The following is a 26505-nucleotide window of genomic DNA, read 5'->3' as shown; positions in this document are numbered from 1 at the left end:
GGCTTCCGATCTTTGCATCCAATCGCCACATATAATCAATCGTTGGTTCCCCTGTTATCGCATACACACACAGCAGGTAATTAAGAACCGAATCCATTCCCGTACTTCAATTTTGATTATGTTGTTGTTGTTTGATTTGTTCAACAATTCCTAGACTTATTGTAGCTGCCGTAATCAGGATTTTATGGTTTTTTTTGTCAATTGAACATTCAATTTGGGATTACAACTGATGAATATGTCACCTACACATCTAGAATCTGGAATTGTTGAAGCCCCTGTATCAGTTTCATAATTCCTTTTCCATATAATTTGTCTAATTTGTCAATGATTCCTTTATATCATGAAGAAAACTAATTGATGTCAAAACAGAAGAGACTAACTAGAAAACTAATTGATGTCAAAACATGACTTCATGGGAAGAGACTAACCAGAAAACTAATTTTGATTATGTTGTTGTTGTTTGATTTGTTCAGCAGTTCCTAGACTTTTTGCAGCTGCATATAATTTGTCTAATTTGTCTGATGATTCCATTATATCATGAAGAAAACTAATTGTAGTCGTGTTGTTATACCTTTATAGCTGAATCATGTTATACCTTTATATCTGAATCAACTACTCTTAGCTATTGTGCCAATGATATGCAATGTTGATGTTTATAGTCGTGTTTTTATACCTTTATATCTTTTTTTTCTTATCGCCGACTTAAAATTATATTTTAGAGGCGATACAAACCAATGTCGGAAGATCATTCTCAAACAGAAGATACTACCCTTCATGACACATCAAAACCCATATGGGAGAGCAGGGCTACGTCTCCAATAATCGAGTATGTTTATGCGAATATCTTAATGTTAATTCAATTAGACATTTATTAAATTGTATGATTGTTTCTCTAATTAATTTTCAATTTTAGGCGTATACCAACATCCAAGTTTAAGTTAAAATTGAAATATGGAGGTTACTTTCGACTAACGAAGAATAGTTGTAAGCAAATATATTGCTTTGGCTCTCAAAAATGTATCCACATAGACACATTTGTATACAAGTTTAGTCAACTACATGAAGAAGTGGTAAAACGTTATTCATCAAAGAACAACCCGAAAATTTCTATTTTTTATGTTGACAAGTATGCACCAGAAAAATCCCATATTGTGCTTGATTCTGATGAAAAGTTCATGGCTATGCTTGGCATGTATGGAAGCGAGAAACAAGTAACCATTTATGTGACAACAGAGAATAACCTTGGCTCCAATAATCATACTAACCATTTGTGTGCTAACAGAGATGAACCACACGATAAGTATGATGCAGACCTTTGTCCTAGTGAAGAAAGCTATCACAGTCATCTCAGTTCTGATAATAAAGATGATATAATGAATGATGATGATGTAGTTTACTCATCTAGTAAAAATAGTATAAGCATGAAAGTCGGCTCAAAATTTGAAAACATGGTTGATTTCAGGTGAGCTTTGAACCACTTTGCAATCATAAATGAATTTAACTACTACATTCAAAAAAGCGACCCGGCACGATGCACAGCAATGTGTGAAAACCTAGAGTGCGAGTGGAGAATCCATGCTTCTATTACACAAGATGCAGTTACCTTTGAAGTAAGTGTATACCTTAAGTTATATTTAACATGCTTCATATTAAAAATATATTTATGTTTATTTCATTTTTTTTAGGTTAAGAAAATGGTAGAAGTACATTCTTGCACTCGCAGCAACAAGGGTGGCAATAAGCGAGCCACTCAAGGATGGATTGCTAATGTAGTTACTGACAAGTTGAAATCTGATGGGGATATGAGCTTAGAAATTGGATTATGAAAACTTACAATGTTGATGTGCCATACCTAAAAGTTTTTAGAGGGAAAGAGCAAGCTTATACCGACATGTATGGTAAGTGGGAAGACTCCTTCATGAAGATGGATGAATTTAAAGAAGAACTATTACGAAGGAACGAAGGAAGCATTGTTGAAATTGACTTTGACATAGTTGGTGGAAAGAAACTTTTCAAAAGGTTTTTTATTTGTTTAGCAGCTTGTTCTAGAGGGTTTGTTGCTGGTTGTCGTCTGTATATTGGTCTTGATGCTTGTCATTTAAAAGGAAAGTTCAATGGTGTATTAGCCATAGCAACTGGTATTGACGGTAACAATTCTATCTTTCCAATAGCATATTGTGTGCTTGAATCAGAAAACACACAATCATGGACATGGTTTCTTGATTCACTGAAAAAAGCAATTGGAACGCCAAATGGTCTTATTATCTCATCAGACATGAAAAAAGGGTTAGAAGTAGCCATGATGAATGTTTATCCTAATGTTGAGCATAGAGAATGTATGAGGCACTTATATAGCAACTTCAAGAAACACTTTCGTGGGGACTTCTTTAACAAAAAACTATGGGCTGCTGCCAAAACCTACCGTCCTACCAAGCATGACAGATTATTGAAGGAAGTTAGTGATAAAAATGAAGATGTCATTGCATATCTAAATACCAATCACAAAAAAATATGGAGTAGAAGCAAGTTTGGTACTACTTCCAAGTGTGATTACATCACTAATAATATTTCAGAAACGTTTAATTCTTGGATTAGTAAATTGCGCTATAAACCCGTGCTTGATCTCCTTGATGCAATTAGGGAAAATATTATGAAACGGTTTGATAAGAAAAGAAATTTGGTGAATACATGGAATGGCACATTGGTTCCTATTGCTAAAAACCATCTCAATGACATCGCTAAGGTAAGCATGTTAAATAATTCAGTTGAATGATTATATTTATTTTAGTTTTTACTTCAATATATATATATATATATATATATATATATATATATATACACACACTTAATTTTTCATGTAGAACTTGGGAGAGTATGAAGTTACTAGAAGTTCTGAGAATCAAGCTGAAGTGAAGTACAAGGCAACACGTTGGCAGGTCAACCTGGATGAAAGAAAATGTAGTTGTCGAGTGTGGCAAGTTCAGGGTCGACCATGTGTACATGCAGCGGCTTTTATTGCTTATATAAGGGATGCTAACTGGGACAAATATGTTGATCCATATTTCACTATAGAGAACTTTAAAGCCGCATATGCTTTTCAAATTGCTCCGATGGCCGGACAGGATCAATGGGCGCAAAAGAATGGAGAGAAAATATATCCACCTATTATCAAACGCCCACCTGGACAACCAAGAAAAAATAGAATAAAATCATCGGATGAGTCTAAAAGAAGACACAAGTGTCCGCGATGTGGAGAATATGGACACCGTGAAAGGACATCTAAAAATCCAGCATCTCAAAGTTTCGATCAAAGTGAAACATCCACATCTAAAAGGTTACGTGGAAAGGATACAAAATCGCATGGTTGTTCGGAAGTTTCGGGTTCTACATGAAAAAGTCTTATGTAATTAGTTGGTCCTTTAGAAAAAAAATTTTAGATTAAGTTGAAAATATTCTTAGTTAGGGTTCAATTGATGGATTTTTATTGTTAGTACGTGACATAAATAAATATTTTTTTTTAGTTTTTCTTTCATGGATTTGCGTTTGTTGGCAAATTGGTATATATGGTGCAAATTTAAAGTTCATGGACCAAAATGTAACTAATTCCAAATATATGCTTTAAGGACCAAAATTGTATATATTACAATTAAAACATACAAAGATAAAAAAAAATATAGCTATTGTTATTAACTATTACAAAATTTTGAAAGTTCAATGCTATATATCAAGAATTTCTCAAAGTACAATGCTATTTCTTAAGATTCGCTTCACGCTTCATGTCCTATCCACTACATTTTCAAAGATTGCATGAAACAGGATAAGTTTCTTTTGGCCACCAAAGACTTCTCCTCCAGATATGTTGACTATTGTGTCCCATGAACCATTTGGATGTTGTGTGTGTGAATCCATAGTAATATTGCCTTTGATAATTCCATGTATATCCTTCATATTCACACAAAATCCATCAAAAAAAAGATATAGTTGGAATAATTTAATTAAGTACCTAAAAAATCTCAGCACAACCATGATACAGTACAACCCAGGTCATTACATAAATAACAATGTATTTACCTGTAAGCATCCACCATCAGCAATAACAAGTTCATCTACAAAGTGGCGTATGAGAGCTGGAAGAAAATGATGTAAATAATAGTATGGAGATTGTGAGTTAAACACTTTAAATGAAGGGATTTATTTCTTTCTAATGTGTAACAACGTAATTTTTCAAAACAATTTTTCATTTTAAAACATACTTTCATTCACACGATAATCATAAAAACATAATGTGTCCACTGTAACATAACAAAACGTGTCCCAAGATCTCATATACATAAATCCTCTCAGTGTGTACGGATCACGCCGGCGCCTTTCCACGGTCCTCGCTAGTACCTGAAACACATATCACAACAACTGTAAGCATAAATGCTTAGTGAGTTCCCTAAAATACCACATACCACACATACGCCTTTCCAGGCCATAACTCTGTAGGATCTTCCGATCCATGTGTCTCAGGGGACTTCCGTCCCAAATCCCGGTAGACCTTCCGGCCCTACCCGTATCGACCTTCCGGTCCATATCATCTTGACCTTCCAGTCCATATCATCTTGACCTTCCGGTCCATACCATACATAACATACATAGCACATACATATCACATAGCCACATATAGCACATACATCTCATAGCATACAAGACCTTCCGGTCACACATAAGTACCCTTCCAGGTACAGTATAGTGAGAAGACTCACCTCGTATGATGTCTAGTAACTCACGTGCTCGATATCCCTGAATCTCGAAACAACGACCTAGCCCCGCCTAATCACATAAAGTAATTATTTCAAATCATTAACGGCTCTCAAGGCTAGACTAAATCCCTTTCTACAATCCCACAGAAGGGTAAAAGACCATTTTACCCCTCTTTGACTCAAAAGTCCACATGTTGACCAAAACCCTAAAAGGCAACGAAAGTTAACAGCAAGCAGTACGCGGGGCGTACCAGCTCTTGTACGCGGGGCGTACTCCAGCGATCCAGAATCGGGGTCTCGGACCCTTACGCTGCGGGTACTGAGAGTTACGCCCAGCGTAAGTCTCAGTTTCAGCCATTCCATGAATTTTGGTCTTAAACGGTTAAGACACTCCTTCAACTTCCAGATCTGACTCTCCTTAAGCCTCTTATCCCGTAAAGTCGGAACCTTTAAGCCTTTGCATGGTTGTAAAGGTCCCCACACCCTCTAACACCTTTCCTTTCCCCTCCAAAGGTCTAGATCTCATGCATGGCTCAACATTTACGTCCAAGATTGCATTTTTATGAACATACAACTCATATAGTCCTGAAATATGATGGATCTAGGCCAATGGAGACCATTTGCTCATAAAGTCTCCATCTTGGGACCAAAAACCCTAGAAATTGGTCCAAGAAGCACACAACACAAATGACAAGGCAAGTTTTGAGCTTTTTACCTCAGGAAGAAGCCCCAACCTCTGAAAAGCTCGGATCTACTCTTTCCCACAAACTTCTAGCTTCCACAATGGCCTCTTCTTCTCTTCCACCACCTTGAAATGACACTTAGAAGCTTAGAACACCAACACACTAGCTAGAAACGAAGGAGGACTCTCTTTTAGGGTTTCACTCTCTGGAATGGAGGCTGAGGTCATGGTCATAGCATTCCTTTTATAGTGCACAAGTCTCATTTAGGGTTTTGCATCTGGGCCGACTACGCCCAGCGTAATCCTAGGTACGCCCAGCGTACCTAGGCGCCTCTGCGTCCAAAATAAGCGCATGAGTACGCGCAGCGTACTCATTTGCTACAAATTCCACTTAAGGGCTAATCTTGACAATTTGACAAAAGAGAAGGGTTAAATAGTTGTACCTGAATTTCGGGATGTTACATTATGGCTCCTTTTATGGTTTTGGGAGGGGTTTTCACAGTTGAGATATCATTTGCTAACGTTGCCATGAACTGATCTTCATTGTAGATGTAAGCAAAACTTTTAAACTGGACACTGCAAACAACATATAAAATTATAAAATTATAATGCTGGTGTTCAGTACACTATTTACACATATACCATTTCAACCTATTTAATCAGTTTAAAAAAATAGAATGAAAACCTGATTACCTTGCTGCTTGTAGTTGACTGTATCTCTGGAATCACAAGTGTTGAATGCAATGCTTTTGAATAACATCAATCACCGAGCTCCTAATCTCATGAGGCTGAAGATCATAGGCGAAATTAAAAGTTCTTAGTTCACTAAAATCGATTGTACCTGAAATCCAACATAACTAAGCTATCAAATACAATATAACAAAGCAGATTGTAACAAGAATTTGAACAATTGAAACTAAAAACCCTAAAAACAAAATTAAAGGGATGGAAAATAGGTATATGTTGAAGTCACTAGAACCTGATTCGATGATGTGAGTGTGCGACAACAGGGGGAAGAAGGAATTGTGCTACGATCAGAAGGAAGCTAGATACGGAAGGAAGGAAGCTGCAACCTGCTGCGTGTGTGTATGCGATAACAGGGAACCAACTGGAATCAACGATTGACTATATGTGGCGATTGGATGCAAAGATCGGAAGCCTCAGGGAAGGGAAGGCTCGATCGTGATTTTTAGAAGGTATGGGGAAAACGATTTTTGGCAGAATCGATCCATAAAGCTGTGAATCGTTTGTTGTATTGGAGATTAGGAGGAAGGGTATTATTGTCCATTCATAATGTATTTTATTTATAATGATTTAATATTATGAAAAACAATTATAAATCAATAAAAAATATATAAAAAAACAGATTTGGGTATATATGATATTAAAAAACATTAGGAATGGCAAATACGATATTTAGAGTTTAGTCCGGGCAAATATGATATTTAGCTGTTTAGGAAGGGCGTATACGAAATTTTGCCTATACAATAATATCATGCAGTGGGTCCACAGCTAACAGACTGGATTACCCCTGAGCCCACAGCATAAGTCTGTCTTGCCCTCGGGCCCACAACTTATGTCTGGCTTGTTCCCCGACCAATTCAGTCTCTGGACTGAATACCATTGGGCCCTAATACGAGTCTGGATTGCCCTACCTGGCCCTCAGCTCGTATCTGGAATGCACATGAGCCCTCAGTATGAGTCTGGCATGCCCTACCCGACCCTCAGCTCATATCTGGTTTGCTCTAGGGTTTGTTGGCTACCGCACGAAGCAGTACAACCTCAACCCAACCCACACAATATGTCGACATATAACAAATAATATCATATTCAGATAATCATACAAATAATATCACAGGTATTCCTATAGATATACCAACTAGCATATCAGAACAAGCATACATATCTATCCCATACTTGACATATCAACGAATATCAAGTTACCCAACCAATGGGACGGCCTTGGTTCCTTCGACCCGAAAGTATAGTGAGGAAAACTCACCTTGCAAATTTGAACAAAATTGATGAGGCCCGACTCTGAATCTTAACTCTCTACACGACACCTATATCCACTAAGTGACCAATTCCATCAAAATCCCAAAATACCCAAAATGCCGTCAAAGTCAAACTTGGTCAACTTCGTCAAAGTTAACTGCTCAAACCTACTAAACGAATTGAGTCAACCCAGCCGAGTCAACTCAACAAGGGCTGACTCATGTGAGTACGCGAGGCGTAACCCAGAGGTACGCTTAGCATACGCGATGCCTCGCATTGACCAGCTTACAGGATAGCTGACCGAGTACACGGGGCGTACTCCCACCTACGTGAGACGTAACCTCACAAACCCTAAATCTTCATTAAGTGCTTAATGACTTAAGAACTTAAGCTCATACTTCAGATCCAAGGTGCAGAGGCATACTAAAGTCATAAAGTTTCCAACATTGTGACTTTACACGTCCAAAAAGTCCTTAACACAAGGTCTTAATCCATTATGACCTTCTACAAGATGCATGACACACTTCTAGCAACTGGGACCTCATTTTTATGGCTTAGGACCCCTCCAAGGGTCTAAAAGGATATTTCAAAACAATACTAATCAACCATGCACAAAAAGGACCTTTGGGACAAGAAAGGCAACATAAAGCTCCCAAAATGAGATCTAATCAAATAAGACATCAAGGTGAAGACTTTTTACATCCTGGAGCTTCTTAGGGAGGCAATGGTCTCAGATCCACAAGCTAGCTTCCACTTCTATGCTCCTTGATGCAACTCCTTCTTCCCTAACCACACCAAAAACACACTTTTGAACTCAAACACATTCTTAAGGGACTAGGGTTTGCCAAAAATGACTCAAAGGATATGGAGGCGGAAGAGGTGTGAAGAAATGATCCATAATGATGCTTATATACTACCCAAACCCTAAAAATTAGGGGTTTCTCATAATAAGAGTACGCCCCGCATACATAAGTGTACGCCCAGCATACTAGGGCATGCCCTAGTACACTCAGCGTACCCTCGTGTACGCTTAGCGTACTTATCCTGCTCATATTAAAAAATTGCCACTAGGGCTTCTAGGCTCATTCTCATGGACTTAGGGACCAAAATATCATATGATAAAATTATAGGGATGAATTTAGAAATACCTGAATCTCGGGATGTTACATATGATGCTCAAGGGACACTAGAGAGAAATAAAGTTGCCAACTTTATTCCATCCATTCACTCAAATCAACTCTATGAACCAAAAGGGACCAAAACAACCTAGATCTAAGATAATAACTCCAAAAGGTAGAGACTTGAATCCTTACAAATGGTTCAGAAGGAGATAACCAAGATGAGAAGGTGTTATTTGCTTGATACTTACACCAAATCTTCCTCGCTTCCTTCCAAGAGCACCAAAACTACCCAAAATGAGCCAAAACCACCAAGAGGGAAAGGATTATGGTTTTCTGAGGTTGACGGGGATAGAGGATGAGAAATGAACCCTAGAATCGAGTTAGAGAGGCTTAAATTTGAAGGGAACCCTAAAAGAGTCATGGTCTTGGGCCTGATCAGTTGCCACATTGTGGCTTTCCCTTGGCCACGTCGTGGTGGCTCAATAAATTACGCGTGCCACTTATTCAATGCCACGTCGTGGGCATCCTTGCTCTACACCGTGGCACAGAGTTTTTCCAAAAACTCCTTTTTAGCCCTAGGAAATAAAAACTAAACCATACTGGAACACGGATGTTACAATTACATATCTGTCAATGTAAAGACAGTCCAGAGTGGATATCATATGAGAGAGTTATGAATTTTTAACGGACTTTAACAGTCTAAGCCTGTTAAAAATATGACTTTAAAAATAAAGTCAAAATTAGCCAGCGGAGTCTAAATGAAAGTTGTAGATCTCGTCAATAGCTATACGTGGATATAAAACCCGTCAAAAACGAAGCTCGTATGAAGAGGATATGAATTTTTGAAGAAACATAAATTCCTCACGTTCGCTCGCACGCAACGACAAAGTGCGCGCACTGACACTCCACCCAAATTGTGACATGTATTAAACGCCTGCTGGAGCCATGTCACCCACCCGACCAAATATACGATGTGTCGGGGACCAGATGCGTGGAACGTATCAGTTTTCAGCCTATATAAACCCTCGTTTCCTGCCTCATTTCTCACATATTTCCTCTCAACTCTCTCTAGAATTCTCTCGTGTTTCTTATTCTCGTTACTTCCGAGTTCCCGACCCCTTTTGGCGAAGCCTGCGGTGTCAGATAGTCGGCGAATAGAATCTCCCGGATCAGAATTCTGCTCATATAATCCCTGGTTTCCATCAGAATACTCTGTAAGTTAATCTACACTTTGTTTTATTCAAGTGTAAGTTTTAATTATAGTCATAGTAGTTATTATAAACCTATAATTAAGATTTATCAGTAATTCCAAGTCCTTATATTGATTGATCTACTTACGGGGATGATGTCTAGGCTGGATTTAGTAAGGTGCTTAAAGTGGGCTTTCCAAACAGTATACTTTGTCTACCAAACGGACCCTGCCTTCGATATGATCCTAACTGGTTGTTCCTTACTTGATAGATCTTGATGTAGACATTGAGATTAGTGAGGAATCTAGACTATTATTTAAATAATCGATAGGGTTATGAAACCAGGCTAAGACTTAGTGTTAAACAGTTAGGTCTTTGAAAAGTGTGAAGGCGAAGCGATGCCCTAGCTTTAAATTACCTACTTCTGTCAGGTGAGTGCATAGTTACTTTCAACTTATACATAGATACAAGTATTCTAAATGCTTAAATGATATGTGTGCTGTTTTGATGTGTTTGATATATTTGTACAATATGATATGGTTTGATATAATCGCATGTTATACTTAATAATATAATTGTGGGTTGAAAACCCTATGTGCTCACCAGGTTTCCCAACCTGACCCACTCAGTTTATTTGAATCGCAGGTAATTAAATAAAGATACTTGGGTAATGATGTATGTATATGCTGATAGATTCAAAGAGATGTAGATTGTTAGTACATTGAGACATTGTAATGCTTATGTTTCTAGTATCAGTTATGACATCCCCAACCTTAATAAATCAATGGAAACATTTCTTCGGAAATACTTTTACGGGACCAAATTCCACACTAATGAATAAACTATGTATTAAATAAGCATAAAAAAAAAGTTTTAAAATGACCGTAAAATTTGAGGATGTCACAGAATCACTACAAACCGAATTTCGCATTGAACTTATTACGATCCACTCTGATTGATCGCAACCGTTCGAAATAAGAGAAATATACCATTTCAATTTGCAGCAGTTTCGTAACGACCGAGTCCACCCTTCAATTTTCTAAAATTGAAATAGAATCCGTTGGAATTACAACCAGTGTTACAATATCTCCAAATAGATCAAGGATAAAGAAAAGTTTCATCAAATCACGAGAAGAATTACTGGAATCATTAACTAGACTTGGTAGAATCTAGGTGGTTTTACTTATAACCTCGAGGATTCTAGTGCAAATGTGTTTCAACAGTAATAGAGGATCAAATTTAAAAAAAAATGGAAATATGGTGATATGAAAATTGATACGAAAGAAAACACTTGATTGATTACATTGTAGTTGTTTCGGACTAGAGATGTCTTGGGATATGCGTCATTGTGTGTGCAAAGTGTAAGAAATATGAGATAAGAAGATGTAATCGAGTTTCTCACAATCCCATGGTGACAATGAAATTGATCATAAAAAAAATCTTTGAAAAACCATAACTCCAATTTGTTATAGACTTGGAATGTCAAAGGTTAATAAAAAATCATGTTTGGTTTAGAAGGAACCCTATGTTTGGATTCGTATATATCCAAGACATCATCGGTTTCTAAGATTGGTTAAAGAATCGTAGTACCTCTGCTATGAAATAAGGACCAAGCAGACATCTCTAAACATCGAAATGAGTAGAGAAATGTAGCTCTGTGACTTTTGGTAATATAGCATATTGGGAAGAAATTCTTAGAACAAGAAATTTCATTAAGGATTCATAACCAAATAGTCAATGTGACTAGGGATGTTATTCGGGTCAGAACCAGACCGAACCAACCTGAACCCAAATAACCCGAAAACCGAATAAGGGCAATTACATGAACCGAAAACCGGACCAAATAACCAATATGCGTTTGGTTCGGTTCGGGTATTAATTGGTTCGGTTCGGTTTTTACTTTAATAACATGTACAAGATGATTAACGACCTAATATAACCAAAAAGAACCGAATAAACCGTATTAGGATTCTAAAATTCGAATAACCCGAATAACATTTACAATATGATTATAAACATTGTATTTTTTATGAATTTTGTAGCTTATGATTCCATAACAAGTCTTTTAAAGAAACAAATTTGTTAATTAAAAATAATACAAAACATATACATAATTGCTTCAAAGGTGAAAAAAAAAAGGTTAGAACTTGTGTGGTAAGAATATAAACACGAATTAACTATTCTTGAGATATAAGAATGTAAAATCCAAACACCAAAATCTTGATATATAGTTATGAAGCAAGATACTAAACACTAAACATTAAACATTAAACATCCAAAACACCCAAAGAGAAATATCATTGTAATTTATAGCTTTTGATTTAAACTTAATTAATTAATTTATATATTAAATGACTGTTATGCCCTTATTAAATGATTTGCTGAGAATAAGTTATACATTTATACGATACTTATTAGGTTATATATGATCATAGCTTTACAAAAATAAACCTCAAATGAAATGAAATGTGTTAAAACCAAGTACTTGAGAACAGTTTACAACTTTAGATAATGTAGAAAATTGCAATATATAGACCCTCAATTATTTACTAAAAATAGATTTAATCATTTTATCCAAATAGAACTCGTAAGAAGGCGGCAGAAGGTAAGAAAATTATTATAGTTTTATCATTTTTACGATTTTCACATGATAATCTTTTTTTTATAAAAGCCATTAAAAATTGAAACTTTTTTTATAAAAGCTATTACCGTACTATACATTTTAAAAAAGAAAATACCAAAATAATTGGTCTACTGGTTTGTCGCAATGGATTACATGGATATATTTTTTTACGACTATGTTTCCAATTCCTTTTTAATGAGAGAAGCGAAAGAAATTGGGAAAAATGAAAAAAAAAAAAAAAAAAAATGTTGTATCGTAGTTTTTTAATGGAAAAAATGGATTGAAGAGAAAAGAAAGATTATTGGTGACCGTGACTCCTCGTAACTTTGCTTCTAAAATGGACTGATTTGGAAATAAAGTAATTCTATACAAATATAAGTCTATGTCATTTACCGATTTTACCCTTCAACCTAATATTAAAAAAAATACGTAGCATCTATAATCACTATTTTCTTTCGACACATCTCACGAACGTTGTGTTTTCTGTCATGAAACAACTTCATTTCTTTCATTTTCTTTCGAACCGGAGAACACGAAAATAAAATATATCTTTACATTACATTCTTTTTCTTTTCTCTCCTTATTTTTCATCCCCTTATTTCATTTCCTTTATTAAATTCGGGAACTTGAAAAATGATAAGAAAGTCACCAGTTCGATCCCGGGTTTCCAACAACTCATTCTGATGAGCCACATTTGATTAAAAAAACTTGTACCCACCAAACCACTCATATGTTGCATGAGCATGATTTTACGTCTTATCAAAATTCATTTAAAGAATATAATTGACCGCATATTCAACTAAGGAAAAAAGTATTCAAAAAGAAGCTTTATTGAAAAGAAACATTTGTCGAGGATCGCAATAGGATTTTCTTAAACGTGCGAATAATTTAATAAACCCAAATCCAACTCTTCGTTTAATGACTAACTCACATACCTTTTAATCTACACATTTGTCCTAAATAGACTTCAACCTTCAACCTATTGGTTGAAGGGCATATTTCCAACAACTCTTGATATCGTTAGTAGCCACATAAACTTTGATAAATCCAATTTGTAGTTAACATATATACATTGTTAGCGTCCATCTAATTAATTCAGTGTTTTTTGCTTTGGGTGTCTGGTTTAGACAAGCTAGATGAAGAAGTAGCATGTGCTTCTTCCTGAAATGAAAGGTGGTTCTTCTTGAGGGAGGGTGGCAATTTCACCTTTAAGCATCAAAAACATGTTTTCCATGTAGGTTGTCCTTGTACAAGGTGTCCAACAATAATACACTTCAACACTTCATTTGGATTGCATTGATTCCATTAGTATTTGATCCATCAACTCCAATGGCTCATCTTCCATCCATAAACTCCGTGCCTGAAATATATAAAAATTATACAACATATAAAAACCAGAGTAGGTAACAATAACACTTCATAAGTCAGCTTATAGAACTTACTTGTCCTAAAAGGCTTGTATCGATAGAATCCTTTGTTCGTTTTTCTACTTATGACCTCAATTATTACTATTTCCAAGCTAAAAACATCAGATTTCACACAGAACACACCTCTTCACTGCAACTAGTTTTCCTCCAGGAAGGTTACCCTGCTGAGATTCTAAAGTTACTACGTATTATAAGTTATATATAGAGATAATAATTAACTGAAAGTACTTTCTATATATATATATATATATATCATACCTTTAACCCACTTTGTCAAGTGCATGAATGAAAACCGTCTTTCAAATTGTGGAACCGAGATTACTAAATGAAGGGAGTGTTTGGCTGTAGTAGAGCTTGTAAAGAGATTCCTTGACTTAGCTGGAGAAAACAGACCAACTATGAGGGTTGTGACAATGGAGCTACAGGGCTTAAGGAGGTTAATTTACTACTCATCCTTATGTTCAACATGAACAAGTGCCTCAAGAATATCCCGATTCAAGAAGAAAGCTATTTAGCTAGCATGAAGACATAATATATATTTAATATTACCTTCTTCTGAAAGCGTAAGAACTGATCCACTTTTATCAAGTAGCGGCTTATCAACCCACAAAACGATGTTTGGGTCCATTGTAAACCATATCCCTACATATCTTCTTGAATTTGATGTTTTCTCATGTGGAAAGAAACCCATTTGAAGCTTTCTAAATAATCTTTTCCTGAAAACAGGAAGAAGATATATATAGAAATTCTTTTCTGAATATAATTTTAAACTTTTTAACGAAGATGGGATAGTGAGATCGAGATTGCATGGTGCATAACTGCATGTGAATGATATATGGAAGATCTGCTATTTATATACTATTGAGGGAGGGGCCAACTTTATTAATTTCAACTATTTTACTTATTATTTTTCTCTGTAGATTATTTAAGTTTTGGTTTAACCAGCTTAATAAATTCGATACTTCCCATTCTTATTCTATAAAATTTACAAGAGTTAGCTACCAATATATATAAATCCTCTATTTACAAGCCATTCTATATATCATTCTAACATTATTAAATATTAATTAACGTTAATTTATTTACACAGATAAACGAAATTAGGTTGCAAGTTTTGCATTTTCTCCTAACAAAAATATTAAATGTTGCAAATGCTTAAAATGGTGAGTAAATAGGTCGGCTACCAGTAAAGTGAATGTGTAAAAACTAATGAAACTTTAGAAAGTACAGTATGGCGAGAATTGATTGTATAATAGGACATGTTGGTTGTAATTGGGTAAACATTTATTTGTTGCACAAATGACAAATGTGACAAATTAACCACATGGTGTTTTTCTTCATTTCTTTGAAACAAAAACCACCCATATTCACCTTTGTATGGGAAACATTAATTGACGCCACCTTCCATATTAACTTCCACCATCCATTTCCATGACTCGTTGCTGGATATTTTTTTCGACTTCTCTTTTTGCATGCTTAGAAAACCCACCAATGACTTGTAAGTCGTTAAATTATCATCAGCAATGACATGAGCAGCCAAATTATTACAAAACTATATAGCTTTTAATTTGGTTTTTAGGATTCGATGACTGATTATGATGTTGAGGCGAAACTGGAGCCCAAAGCTTGATATATTCTGTATTCAAGATGAAATATGATTGAAATATGATTCATTGATTATACCACCATGAAAAAGGAGAATTAAAGGGAAAAAAATGCACGCCTAATCTAAGAAAAAAGAATATGACAAAAAAAAAAACGCCCTACGCAAAGAAAAAAATGGTAAACTAAACACAGATTAATAATTTAAGCAAAAAGATAATTTTTTTTTCTAAACAAAAATTAACTTTTTTTCCAAAGGTAATCACCATTCACCAATTTGTTAGAGAAGTGCAGAATGCCTACGAAATGGAAAATGATGGACAACGAAATGGGTCAATGGGCCTTTAGCTAAAAATCCCATTTTTCAACTTAAGAAATTCGTCTTTGAACAATATGGTTGAAAAAAGAGTATAATGGGTGGAATCACGACCGCTGTTTGTTTTTTCTGAGGCAATATGTCTGCAGTCTGCGGACCACATCTGTAGACCTCTGCAGTAGAAGAGGTGGACCAAACGTCTGCAGTCTGAAAAAAGAAGACTGTTTGTTTTTTTAACATCTGCGGACTACTAAAATAAACTGAAATCTAAATAAACTGATTTTTTTAACTTCAAAGTGATTTTTTAATATTTTTGACTTTGTTATAAATAATTAACAAATCTAGATCAACTTTTATGTATTATTGTATAAAAAAAATTGTATGAATTAACGTATATATTTGATAAAAAACCAACAACTTTGGTTGCAAAGTTATAACTAAACATTATAATTAGGGATCAAAGAATTTGATACATAAATGGATGGAAATAAACTTCGATTTTTTCAATTAAATCCATTAAAAACGTACCATAAATATTTTCTCAAGAAATTGACGATATTGTATTAAATAATGTTTTACAAAATTTGGTAAAAAAATATAAGAATATATATTATGATTTTTTTTTCATATTTATATAAACAACTTCAACGACTATTGTTGTAATAAATATTTATTTATAAATTTGTCAAAAATATCATGTTTGTATCGTCGAACGTTTTTTTTTAAGTTTTGTAATTTTTTTTTCAAATTGCTTATCATTAATAAAGTTGGAAAAAATATAAATTTAAAAAAAAACTTAAAAAAAATAAAGATATATGTGTTTTTTTAGGCTAGAATATGTCTGAAGATGTTAGAAGACTCTGGTCCACATCTGCGCCAAGAAGAGGGCGCGCAGACATTTTTAGGTCTGCAGTCTTCAAAAAAAACAAACAGTCTGCGAAGGCTAATGTCTGTGCGTGGTCTGCGCGGCGCAGACAGAAGAGGTTACGCAGATCTGCAGACAAAAAACAAACACCACCTAAGTTTCTTTTTTGTTATATTCGTATAGATCGTAAATTGTACAGATTTGACAATTAAACACTAAAAATAGCAAACATCCATCTTTCCATATATTTTCTGCGAAAATAAGTGTTTATCCATATTTGAAGTGTCTAAAATACGTTTCTAGCAATTTTTTGCTATTACTTTTGTTTTTTTTTTTAATTCAAAAAAGATTTTTGACATTTTTGCCGGTAATTTTAGGTATTTTTACTCGTCATACCTACAACAGATTAATTTTGAAATTCAAACATGAGTAATTTCATTGATAAATTATATTATTTTTGTAGGTTGTACCTGCAAAATTACTTGTTTGCGGTATTTTTGTAGGCCAGTTTTGGTATTTTTGTAGGCCATGCATGTGAAATTATATGTTTGTTGTATTTTCACAAATTATATGTTTTTGGTATTTTCACAAGCCATTTTTGATATTTTCACAAGTGTGGCCTACGAAAAATACCATAAACCATTTTTCCTTGTCAATGTTACTTTTCGTTATTTTGTTTTACAATACCATGATAACAAGAATTTTGGTGGACAAGTGAACCAAGTAGGAACTATAGGTTATGTCCATAAAGTCTTAGATTATTTATCATAACAACGTTGCACAATATTTGAGGCCACATGTTTATGATATTTGCTTGATGTAACACCAACATCGTGGTACATGTTACTTATTCATGGATTGATGATATATGAGGTCCTTTCTAATGAAGATTTAATCATCAGCGTTTGTGTTACTTATTCAAGGGTTACTTATAGATGAAATGGAAACATTCTTATAAACAAAACCTTACTTGGGAGATCAAAGAATAAATGATGATATATTTATTACCCTGTTTTCTTATACTACAAAGTGATTTCGGGGTCATAATCTTCTTAAGGGATATGTACTTTTAACACCTTTAAATTTGAATATTCGGGATGTTAAAATAGATAAATATATGTTTTTGAACCCCATAAATTAGTTGTGAAAAGGTTGGAGACATAGAAATCACATTTAAAAATATAACGGACTTTAAGATTCCAATGTGTAGTCGGGACAATAAAGAGTGTAAGTATAAAAGAAAAAAAATTAATTGATCTAAAATGAAGAAGCCACTTTGAAAATGGCATGTTGCTTGGCTGTAATATTTGATGTGTGCAACGTCCAAATGTATGTCTGTGGCTATAGAAATTAGGCTTTAGAGCATCAAATTAGTAGTTATTGATTCTAAAATGTAGACAAGAAGAAAGAAAACATAAAATAAAGAATAAGCTAAAAATATTAAGGAATAAATATATACAAACTAAAAATTATATTATCTTATTAACTCATTTTTTGTTTGGTTTAACCGGGGTAGTCAGTTATAAAAAATGAATGTATACAAAAAACAAATTAAATAGTTAATTATGAAAAAAATCGATAACTAGATATACACAAAATAAATATATATATATTTTTTGTTCTATTAAGTCATTTTACTTATTTATATTAATAAAAACGAAAAATTAACTTATCAGAGTAACTATGTATTCGTTTTGTTCATATTTGAGTAATTTTCATATTTTTTGTACACATCTAGATAACGAACTTTTTAGAAGTATTCACATATGACCATTATGCCGGTTGTAGCAAGTTACAACCGGTCATAACGGTTATATGTGAACACTTTCAATAAGGTTCCGTTTGATAAACGTCTTTCCCGACCCATAAAGATCTTTCCAGCTGAATGGGCCGGAAAGACCGTTTGATTTGGACCAAAAAAATCATCTTTCTCGCTAAGATGGGTCTTTCCCACAAAGCAATAAACCCAAGTCTGTATGGAAAAGAAAAGGCGTTGGACAATTATGCCCTAGCAAAAAAAGAAGCGTATTCCCTTTCCCTGCGTCGCCTCCATCCGTCATCATCGTCTTCCCTTCGTCGATTTTCATCACTCGTCTTCTCCGGCCAGCCTCCCCCCGCCAAGCAGCCTCCATCACCACCGGCTCCGCCCTGCAGCTCCTCCCAAGGTAATTTCTTCCTTTTTTTTCTGCCGATTTCTTGTCGATTTCTTCTGGGGATTAAAATCAGAAATTATGATTTCTTTTGATTGTATTTCGATTGTATGTTTCATTTGTGTTATGTTTTTTTTTCTTCTGATTTTTATGCTTCATCTCTTTCAGTTGTATGTTAGAAATCTGATTTTTGTTCATCTTTTTGTATCAAAATCAGAATTTGTTTCATGTTTTTCATCTTGTTTTCTTTTCTCTTCTGATTTTCGTGCATAGGTGAAGAAAATACGTGTTGATTCGGAAAGATGAACAAAAATGTTGAAACATGTTGTTTTTTGTTTTTTTTTCTGCCGATATATGATGTATTTTTTACATAGATGCTGAAAATACATGCTGATTTGTCTATATACATGCTGATTTTGTTTTTTGTTTTTTGCTTTTTGAAAATACTTGCTGATTTGTGTATATATATGCTGTTTTTTTTAATATACATGTTGAATTTCATATATATGCTGAATTGTGTATATACATGCTGTTTTTTTGAATATATATGTTGAATTGTGTATATACATGCTGTTTTTTTTTTAATATATATGCTGAATTGTGTATATACATGCTGTTTTTTTGAATATATATGCTGAAATTTCATAGTTATTGCTGTTTTTTATTATAGACATGTCACAAAGAAAATCTAGAATCATTTGGGACCAAAGTTTAGACAAAACTTTTCTTGATGCTTGTATCCAAGAAGTAACCACATATGGTCGTGAGGGTAGTGCCCTAAAACCAAATTCATGGAAAACTGTAGCCGAAAAATTATTAAAGGAACACGGTTTAGTCGTTGACCAAAAACAGATGAGAAACCACTACGACTACTACAAAGGAAAGTATCAAGCTTGGGTGAAACTTAAAAGCAAAACCGGAAATATATATGATCCTCTAACAAATAAATTTAATTTGACTGACGAACAATGGGAGACGGAGACGAAGGTAATATATATTCGTCTAATTATAAAACAAAATAGTAGAAATATGATTATTTTCTTTTAATGGTTTGATAATTTCAAAATGTTAAACAGTTGAACAAGATTGTAGGAGCTTTGAAAACCGTGCCCATCCTTTTCCCTGATCTGTGCACACAATTATTTGAAGGTTCAACCTCTACCGGCTTTGATAGTTGGGGGCCATCTTCTACACTCCCCCGTCCTACTCCTGAATACACTGAGCATGACTTTGATGAGGTTCAATGCACCCAAACGGAAACTCCCGACTCAACCCAACACGTAGCTGCAAGTGAAGAATCCTCTGGACATTCGAAAAATAGGAGAGTGGGTGGAAACAAAAGAGCTGGTGGAAACAAGAGAAACGCAAGGGCACTAGAAGTTGAGGAGGAAATCATCAAGTTTGCAAGGACGCTTGTGGAACAAAACCAAAGAAGTGAAATGGATAAGGACATAGATGCATGTATGGAGAAATTGGCAAAAATGGGATGGGGAGAAGAAGATGAAAGACACAAGACCGCTCTTTTGTTATTTGCTGAAAGTGCCGATATTAGGAAAGTTTGGTTACGACTTACGCCTACTACTTGTGAGTCGTGGGTGAGGAGTGCAGGAATGAAGTTTGGTTACCTTTGATGACTTTTTAGATGTTACATTTGATTACTTTTACTATTTCTTTGTTGCATGACTTTTGGATGTTAGGTTTGATGGCTTTTTCTATGACTTTTGTTATGTTACGTTTGATGAATTTTATATGCATGGGTTTTTTTATTGGATAATTTTTGGTGCATCACTTTTGTGTTATTAGATAAATATTTTTTTGTTATTTACTTTATACTTGTCATGTTATAAATATTTTGGTTGTTTATTTTATATTTGACATGTTATATGTAATTGTATTTTACATGTCAAGTATGATTTCTAATGGTGAAGCTTTAGTTTTTCTTTTACTTGTCTTGTATTGGTTGAGGTTAAACCGGCCAAGGCTAAAAACAATTCATAGAATAAGAGATAACGATTCGAGCGGTTATGCGTATACGTAAGATTTGATACTAATGGGTTTTAGGTAAAACAAATAAACTAGAAAAACAATTCCTAAGTTCACATGCAACCTACTTTGGATCTATGTTTTAACTATTGAACATACAACTTTGAATTGCAAAACAAGAACCCTAGAGGAGAGAGGCTAATTTCGAAATTAACAAACTAGGGTTTAGGGTTTACATACCTTTCAATTGTTATAGCAAACAATTGATAATCCTCTTGATCTTGATCTTGATCTTCTTGGAAGCTTAGCACCACAAATGTAATGCCTCTAATGGAATCACACCCAAGAACTAGCAAGAAGGAAACTTGGAGGAGAGAGGATGGAGAGAGTATGCAATTTCGGCCTTAGGGTTTCTTCCAAAGAAATCAGTCCCCAAAATGTGAGCCAGGAGGCTCCTTAAATAGTTGAGGGAACTAGGGTTTAGGGAAAACCCTAGTTATCCTTTGCTTAGGGCCTAAGCAAGACCCAAGGCCTTATCTTGGACCCCTTGGACGAATTCTCTAGGGTTTCCCCTAGGGTTTTCGTCCACCCCCTTCCAAGGGAGTTCTGGATCCTTCCATTCAACTATCAGTTAATTGCAAACTAGTCCCTGCACTTTATAATTAATTCTTTTAACCCCAAAATTATTTCTGATTGATTTCTGGCTAACTATTAATTAAACATAATGATTTCTAATTAATATATTAATCTTTTAACATATTAATAAATCATTTATATTAATTTATTAATCTTATAAATTAATATCTCTCCTTTCATAATTTCCTTGTCCATTTGCTAGGTTGAGGGCAACCCAAAAGGAATGTGCTGCTATCGATTCAAGCACATACCAATTATAGTTATGGGCTTAGACACCTAATCCAACAGTCTCCCACTTGGATAAGTCTGTAACTATAATTGCTAGTATGCCTTCTAAATTTGACCAGCAAATTATAGCTTCCAAAAAGCTGCTGCCGAACTCTGACCCAGTCAATTATGTGTCCTAAGATAAGTGATCATATAACCCTTCGTTCTGCTTGATATCCCCAGACAAAAGACATGGAATGTAATCAATCTCTTTGTCCAGAATCTATGTTTCCCGATTCCTGATTTGTGATGATGAAGGACTTCTAATCGAACACATCAATTTAGTCCTGGCTGGGCCCAGCACATAAGTCAACACCAAATCATCGAGGGGCCCACAGATATCGCTTTTCCTGTTAGGGCAAAAGGAACGAATAAACGTTGACTCATATGCTTGTATCTTTTACTCATCAAATTATGCATGACAATACGTCTTATAACACCAAGTTACTGATGCGTTTTCGTATCACCAATGCATGACCGACTTGTAAATCACAACTCATATATCTTCGTTTCAAAATTATAAGATATTATCGTCTCAGTATTACTCGTGATGAATTCCATGATGTGATACTCTGAGCGAGGGTTTATCCAATACTCAAATCTCAATTTCTGAGTACTCATGAATGTTGCAGCAATTCTATTGCCATGTCTATCCTTTAGACAATCTACAATCCAGTTCATGACAGTCTTGATTCACTACTTACTTCCAAAAGTACGAGCGACTGTGGAGTTTGAATAATCTTATTATTCGGGAAGTAAAACATGCAAAAATGAAACACAATAATAAACAATTGACAAAAGGTAGTAGCCAAACTTATAAATAATACTTTATTATTTAATCACCAAAAGTCAATTACATTTACTTTGTTACAAGTTTCAAAAACTAATCTAACTACTAAAACTAATATCATCTTTCAGTCCTATGCTCCGAGCATGCTGAATATGCTTAGCCCTACTCAGACCCTTTGTGAGAGGATCTGCTGGGTTATCTTCAGATGACACCCTCTTTACTATAAGATGGCCTTCTTCTACTCTATGTCTGATGAAATGGTACTTTCTGTCGATATGTCTGGTCTTACCATGATCTCTCGGTTCCTTTGTCAAGGCAACCGCTCCTTCATTATCACAGAACAGTTCCATAGGCTCCTGGATGGTTGGAACAACTCCGAGATCCCCGATGAAGTTCCTCAACCAAGTTGCTTCTTTCGACGCTTCACTTGCTGCTATGTACTCTGATTCACAAGTAGAATCAGCCACCGTATTTTGCTTGGAACTCTTCCAAGTAACTGCTCCTCCATTCAGTAAAAATACCCAGCCCGACTGAGAACGGAAGTTATCTCTATCCGTCTGAAAGCTGGCATCACTGTAACCATCTACTCTCAAAGTATCACTGCCACCAAGCACAAGAACCCAGTCCTTTGTCCTTCGCAAATACTTGAGTATATTCTTAACTGCTATCCAATGAGCTCTACCTGGGTTTCCCTGATAGCGACTGACCATGCTCAAAGCAAATGCCACATCAGGGCGAGTACATGTCATAGCGTACATGATCGATCCGACAGCGGAAGCATAAGGTACACGACTCATGTCATCTATTTCAACATCTGTACTCGGGCATTGAGTCTTACTCAATTTGGTATTGCTCTGGATAGGTAGCTCTCCCTTCTTGGAATTTTCCATACTAAACCTCTTTAGTACCGTATCCAAGTATGTGCTCTGACTAAGTCCAATTAGTCTCTTCTTTCTATCTCTCAATACTCTAATCCCAAGAATATAGGCAGCTTCTCCAAGGTCTTTCATGGCAAAACACTTTCCAAGCCAAGACTTAACTTCTTTCAAGGTTGGAACGTCGTTACCAATGAGTAATATGTCATCGACATATAACACCAGAAAAGTTACTATACTCCCACTAGCCTTGATATACACACAAAACTCATCTTCACTTCTAGAGAAACCAAACTCTTTGACTTTCTCATAGAAGCAAAGATTCCAACTGCGAGATGCTTGTTTCAATCCATAAATGGATTTCTCAAGCTTGCACACTCTATTGGGGAACTTTGCATCAACAAAACCCTCTGGCTGACTCATGTAAACATCTTCAGCCAACTTCCCATTAAGGAAAGCAGTTTTGACATCCATCTGCCAGATTTCATAATCATGAAAGGCAGCTATGGCGAGCAATATCCTAATAGATTTAATCTTAGCTACTGGTGAGAAGGTCTCATCATAGTCAACCCCTGGGGTTTGAGTGAAACCTTTTGCAACCAGTCGAGCTTTGAATGTGTGCACATTCCCATCCATGTCTGTCTTCTTCTTGAAGATCCATTTGCACCCAACTGTCTTGCGACCTGGTGCACTATCAACCAAATTCCAAACTTGGTTGTCATACATGGACTTAATCTCGCTGTCCATTGCCTCTTTCCACTTGGAAGCCTCTGGGCCTGCCATTGCTTCCTTATAAGTGACTGGTTCATCTAAGTTTACCAGTGTTCTGTCACTTATGAATGTGTCACCATCTGAAGTAATATGAAAACCATACAACTCAGGTGGCACACTCACCCTAGTGGATCTTCTAAGAGGTAATGAGTTATCAATTGGTTCAACAGGAACTGTTTCCTCTGGTTGAGTGCTAGTGTCATCTAAGGTTCCTTCATTGGCTGACTCTTGAATTTCTTCAAGGTCAATAGTGCTCCCACTGTCCTCTTTGAATATGAGCTCTCTTTCAAGAAAGACTCCTCTTCGTGCTACAAAGACCACGTTCTCACTAGGCCTGTAGAACAAATATCCAAAAGACTGCTTTGGGTAACCAGTGAAAACACATTTCTCACTTCTAGCTGCTAGCTTGTCGTGAGTCTCTCGTCTTACGAAAGCTTCACAACCCCAGATTTTAATATGTGCTAACGAGGGAACTTTCCCTGTCCACATTTCGTGAGGTGTTTTGGCAACCTTCTTTGTAGGGACAAGATTGAGGATGTGGGCGGCTGTCTCTAAGGCATACCCCCAGAAGTGAATAGGAAGCGAAGCCCGACTCATCATAGAACGAACCATGTCTAACAAGGTTCGATTGCGCCTCTCAGCTACACCATTTAACTGTGGTGTCCTAGGAGGAGTCAATTGTGAGACTATCCCACATTCTTTCAGATAGTCGTTAAACTCGATACTAAGATACTCCCCGCCTCTATCGGATCTAAGTATCTTTATCTTTCTGCCCAATTGATTTTCGACTTCATGCTTAAACTCTTTGAACTTTTCAAAAGTTTCTGACTTATGCTTGATCAAGTAGATATATCCATATCTGCTATAATCGTCAGTGAAAGTCACATAGAATCGATTAGCATCTCTTGTAGTTGATCTGAAGGGCCCTCACACATCTATATGTATGAGATCCAACAGACCTTCACCTCTTTCACAAGACCCTGTGAATGGTGATTTTGTCATCTTTCCCAAAAGACAAGATTCACACATATCATCTGACTTTAGGTCAAATGATTCCAACACTCCATCCTTTTGGAGTTGGGCTATGCGTTTCTTGTTAATGTGTCCAAGACGACAATGCCACAAGCATGCCTTGTCTACACTATTAGACAAGTCAATATTTAGCACACTATTTCCTAGGCTATCAACACAAGTCACTGTTTCATACACACCATTACAAGGCAAAGCTTCAAACATAAAAACACCATTCTTATAAACAGAAATTGAACCATTCAAATCATTAAAAGAATATGTAAAACCTTGTCTGAACAATGCATGAAATGAAATAATGTTTCTCGTCATCTCAGACGAATAGCAACAATTTATTAAATCTAATCTAACATCATTACTAAGCAGAAGCTGATAAACTCCGATCTTGGTTACTGGTGAAGACTTTCTGTTTCCCATGATCAGGTTTATCCTTCCTCGCTCTATCTCCTCACTTTCCTTTAGACCCTGCAAATCAGAACAGATATGAAAACCACATCCTGTATCAAGGACCCATGAACGAGAAGATAATGAGTTATTAGCAGAAATAGTGTAAATACCTGCCGAAGATGGCTTTACTTTGCCATCCTTGATATCTTGCAGATATTGTGGGCAATATCTCTTCCAATGCCCCTTTTGGTTGCAGTAAAAGCAAACTGCCTCTTTTGGATCAGAAACATGGGGAGTGGAACCATTGGGCTTAGCCTTTGGGCCATTACTAGATGACCCAGCTTGAGCCTTGCTCTTCCAGCTTTGCTTGGGAGGACCTTTCCTCTTTTTCCCCTTTCCCTGTCCAATAGCCAAAACAGGGGCACTCGTAGGTGTGGAGGGTATACTTTTACCCTTCATCCCTGCCTCAGCTGTCTGCAACAAGTTGTGCAATTGGGCCAAGGTCTGCTCAGTATTGTTCAAATGGTAAGTTAGAATAAACTGACCATAACATTCAGGAAGTGAGTTCAAAACCATGTCAATGGCCAATTCCTCATTAAAGTGAATATTGAGCTTGACCAAACGCTCTATGTAGCGTTGCATTCTTTGCACATGTGACACAACCGACTCCCCATCTTTCATCTTGCAAGCCATGAGTGACTTGACTACTTCGAACTTTTCTTGACGAGCTCGCTTATGGTACTTTTCCATAAGGTCCTTGTTCATCTCGAAAGGCCAGTAGTCCTCATAGTACCTCTGCAGTTCTGGGGACATAGTTGCCACCATGATGCATGTCACTTTGGTAGCATCATCGTAATGTTTCTTGTAGGCAGCAAGATCTTCAGGAGTAGCTTCATTCTCATCAAGCTCTTTGAGCTCCTTTTCAAGAACATATTCTTTGTTCTCGAAACGAAGAGCCATCTTGATGTTGCGCATCCAATCGTTATAGTTTGAGCCATCCATAACGACTTTGGAGCAGATATTGAGCAAAGAGAAGTTTTGGTTGGAGGAG

At 35.8% G+C, this 26505-nt stretch overlaps 1 protein-coding gene and 1 long non-coding RNA gene across 2 annotated transcripts; one reads left to right on the top strand and one right to left on the bottom strand.

Annotated features, from left to right (window-relative positions):
• The first annotated feature begins 1822 nt into the window (after positions 1–1822).
• LOC145113750 (uncharacterized) lies at positions 1823–3392 on the top strand. The gene is made up of 2 exons (XM_079049800.1): positions 1823–2743; positions 2862–3392. Exons 1-2 carry the CDS (start codon positions 1823–1825, stop codon positions 3390–3392), a joined length of 1452 nt encoding a protein of 483 aa, XP_078905926.1.
• A 9816-nt stretch (positions 3393–13208) lies between these two features.
• Positions 13209–14591, bottom strand: LOC145117244 (uncharacterized). The gene is made up of 4 exons (XR_013712572.1): positions 14333–14591; positions 14042–14161; positions 13799–13944; positions 13209–13716 (listed from the first exon to the last, which is right to left on the bottom strand). It is a non-coding gene; the product is annotated as an uncharacterized LOC145117244 (long non-coding RNA).
• Between the last annotated feature and the right edge of the window lie 11914 nt (positions 14592–26505).

Source organism: Lactuca virosa, chromosome 5 (assembly GCF_052849685.1).
Source record: "Lactuca virosa cultivar CGN04683 chromosome 5, Lactuca_virosa_CGN04683_v6, whole genome shotgun sequence".
NCBI classification, from domain to species: domain Eukaryota; kingdom Viridiplantae; phylum Streptophyta; class Magnoliopsida; order Asterales; family Asteraceae; genus Lactuca; species Lactuca virosa.
The sequence above is the reverse complement of the archived record's forward strand: the minus strand, read 5'-3'. Positions and strand labels throughout refer to the sequence as shown.

Coding starts and splice junctions, on each gene's coding strand:
- LOC145113750 (XM_079049800.1), top strand. CDS start 1,823: ATGAAAACTTACAATGTTGATGTGCCATACCTAAAAGTTTTTAGAGGG. Junction 2,744..2,861: donor ATCTCAATGACATCGCTAAG/GTAAGCATGTTA, acceptor TTTTTCATGTAG/AACTTGGGAGAGTATGAAGT.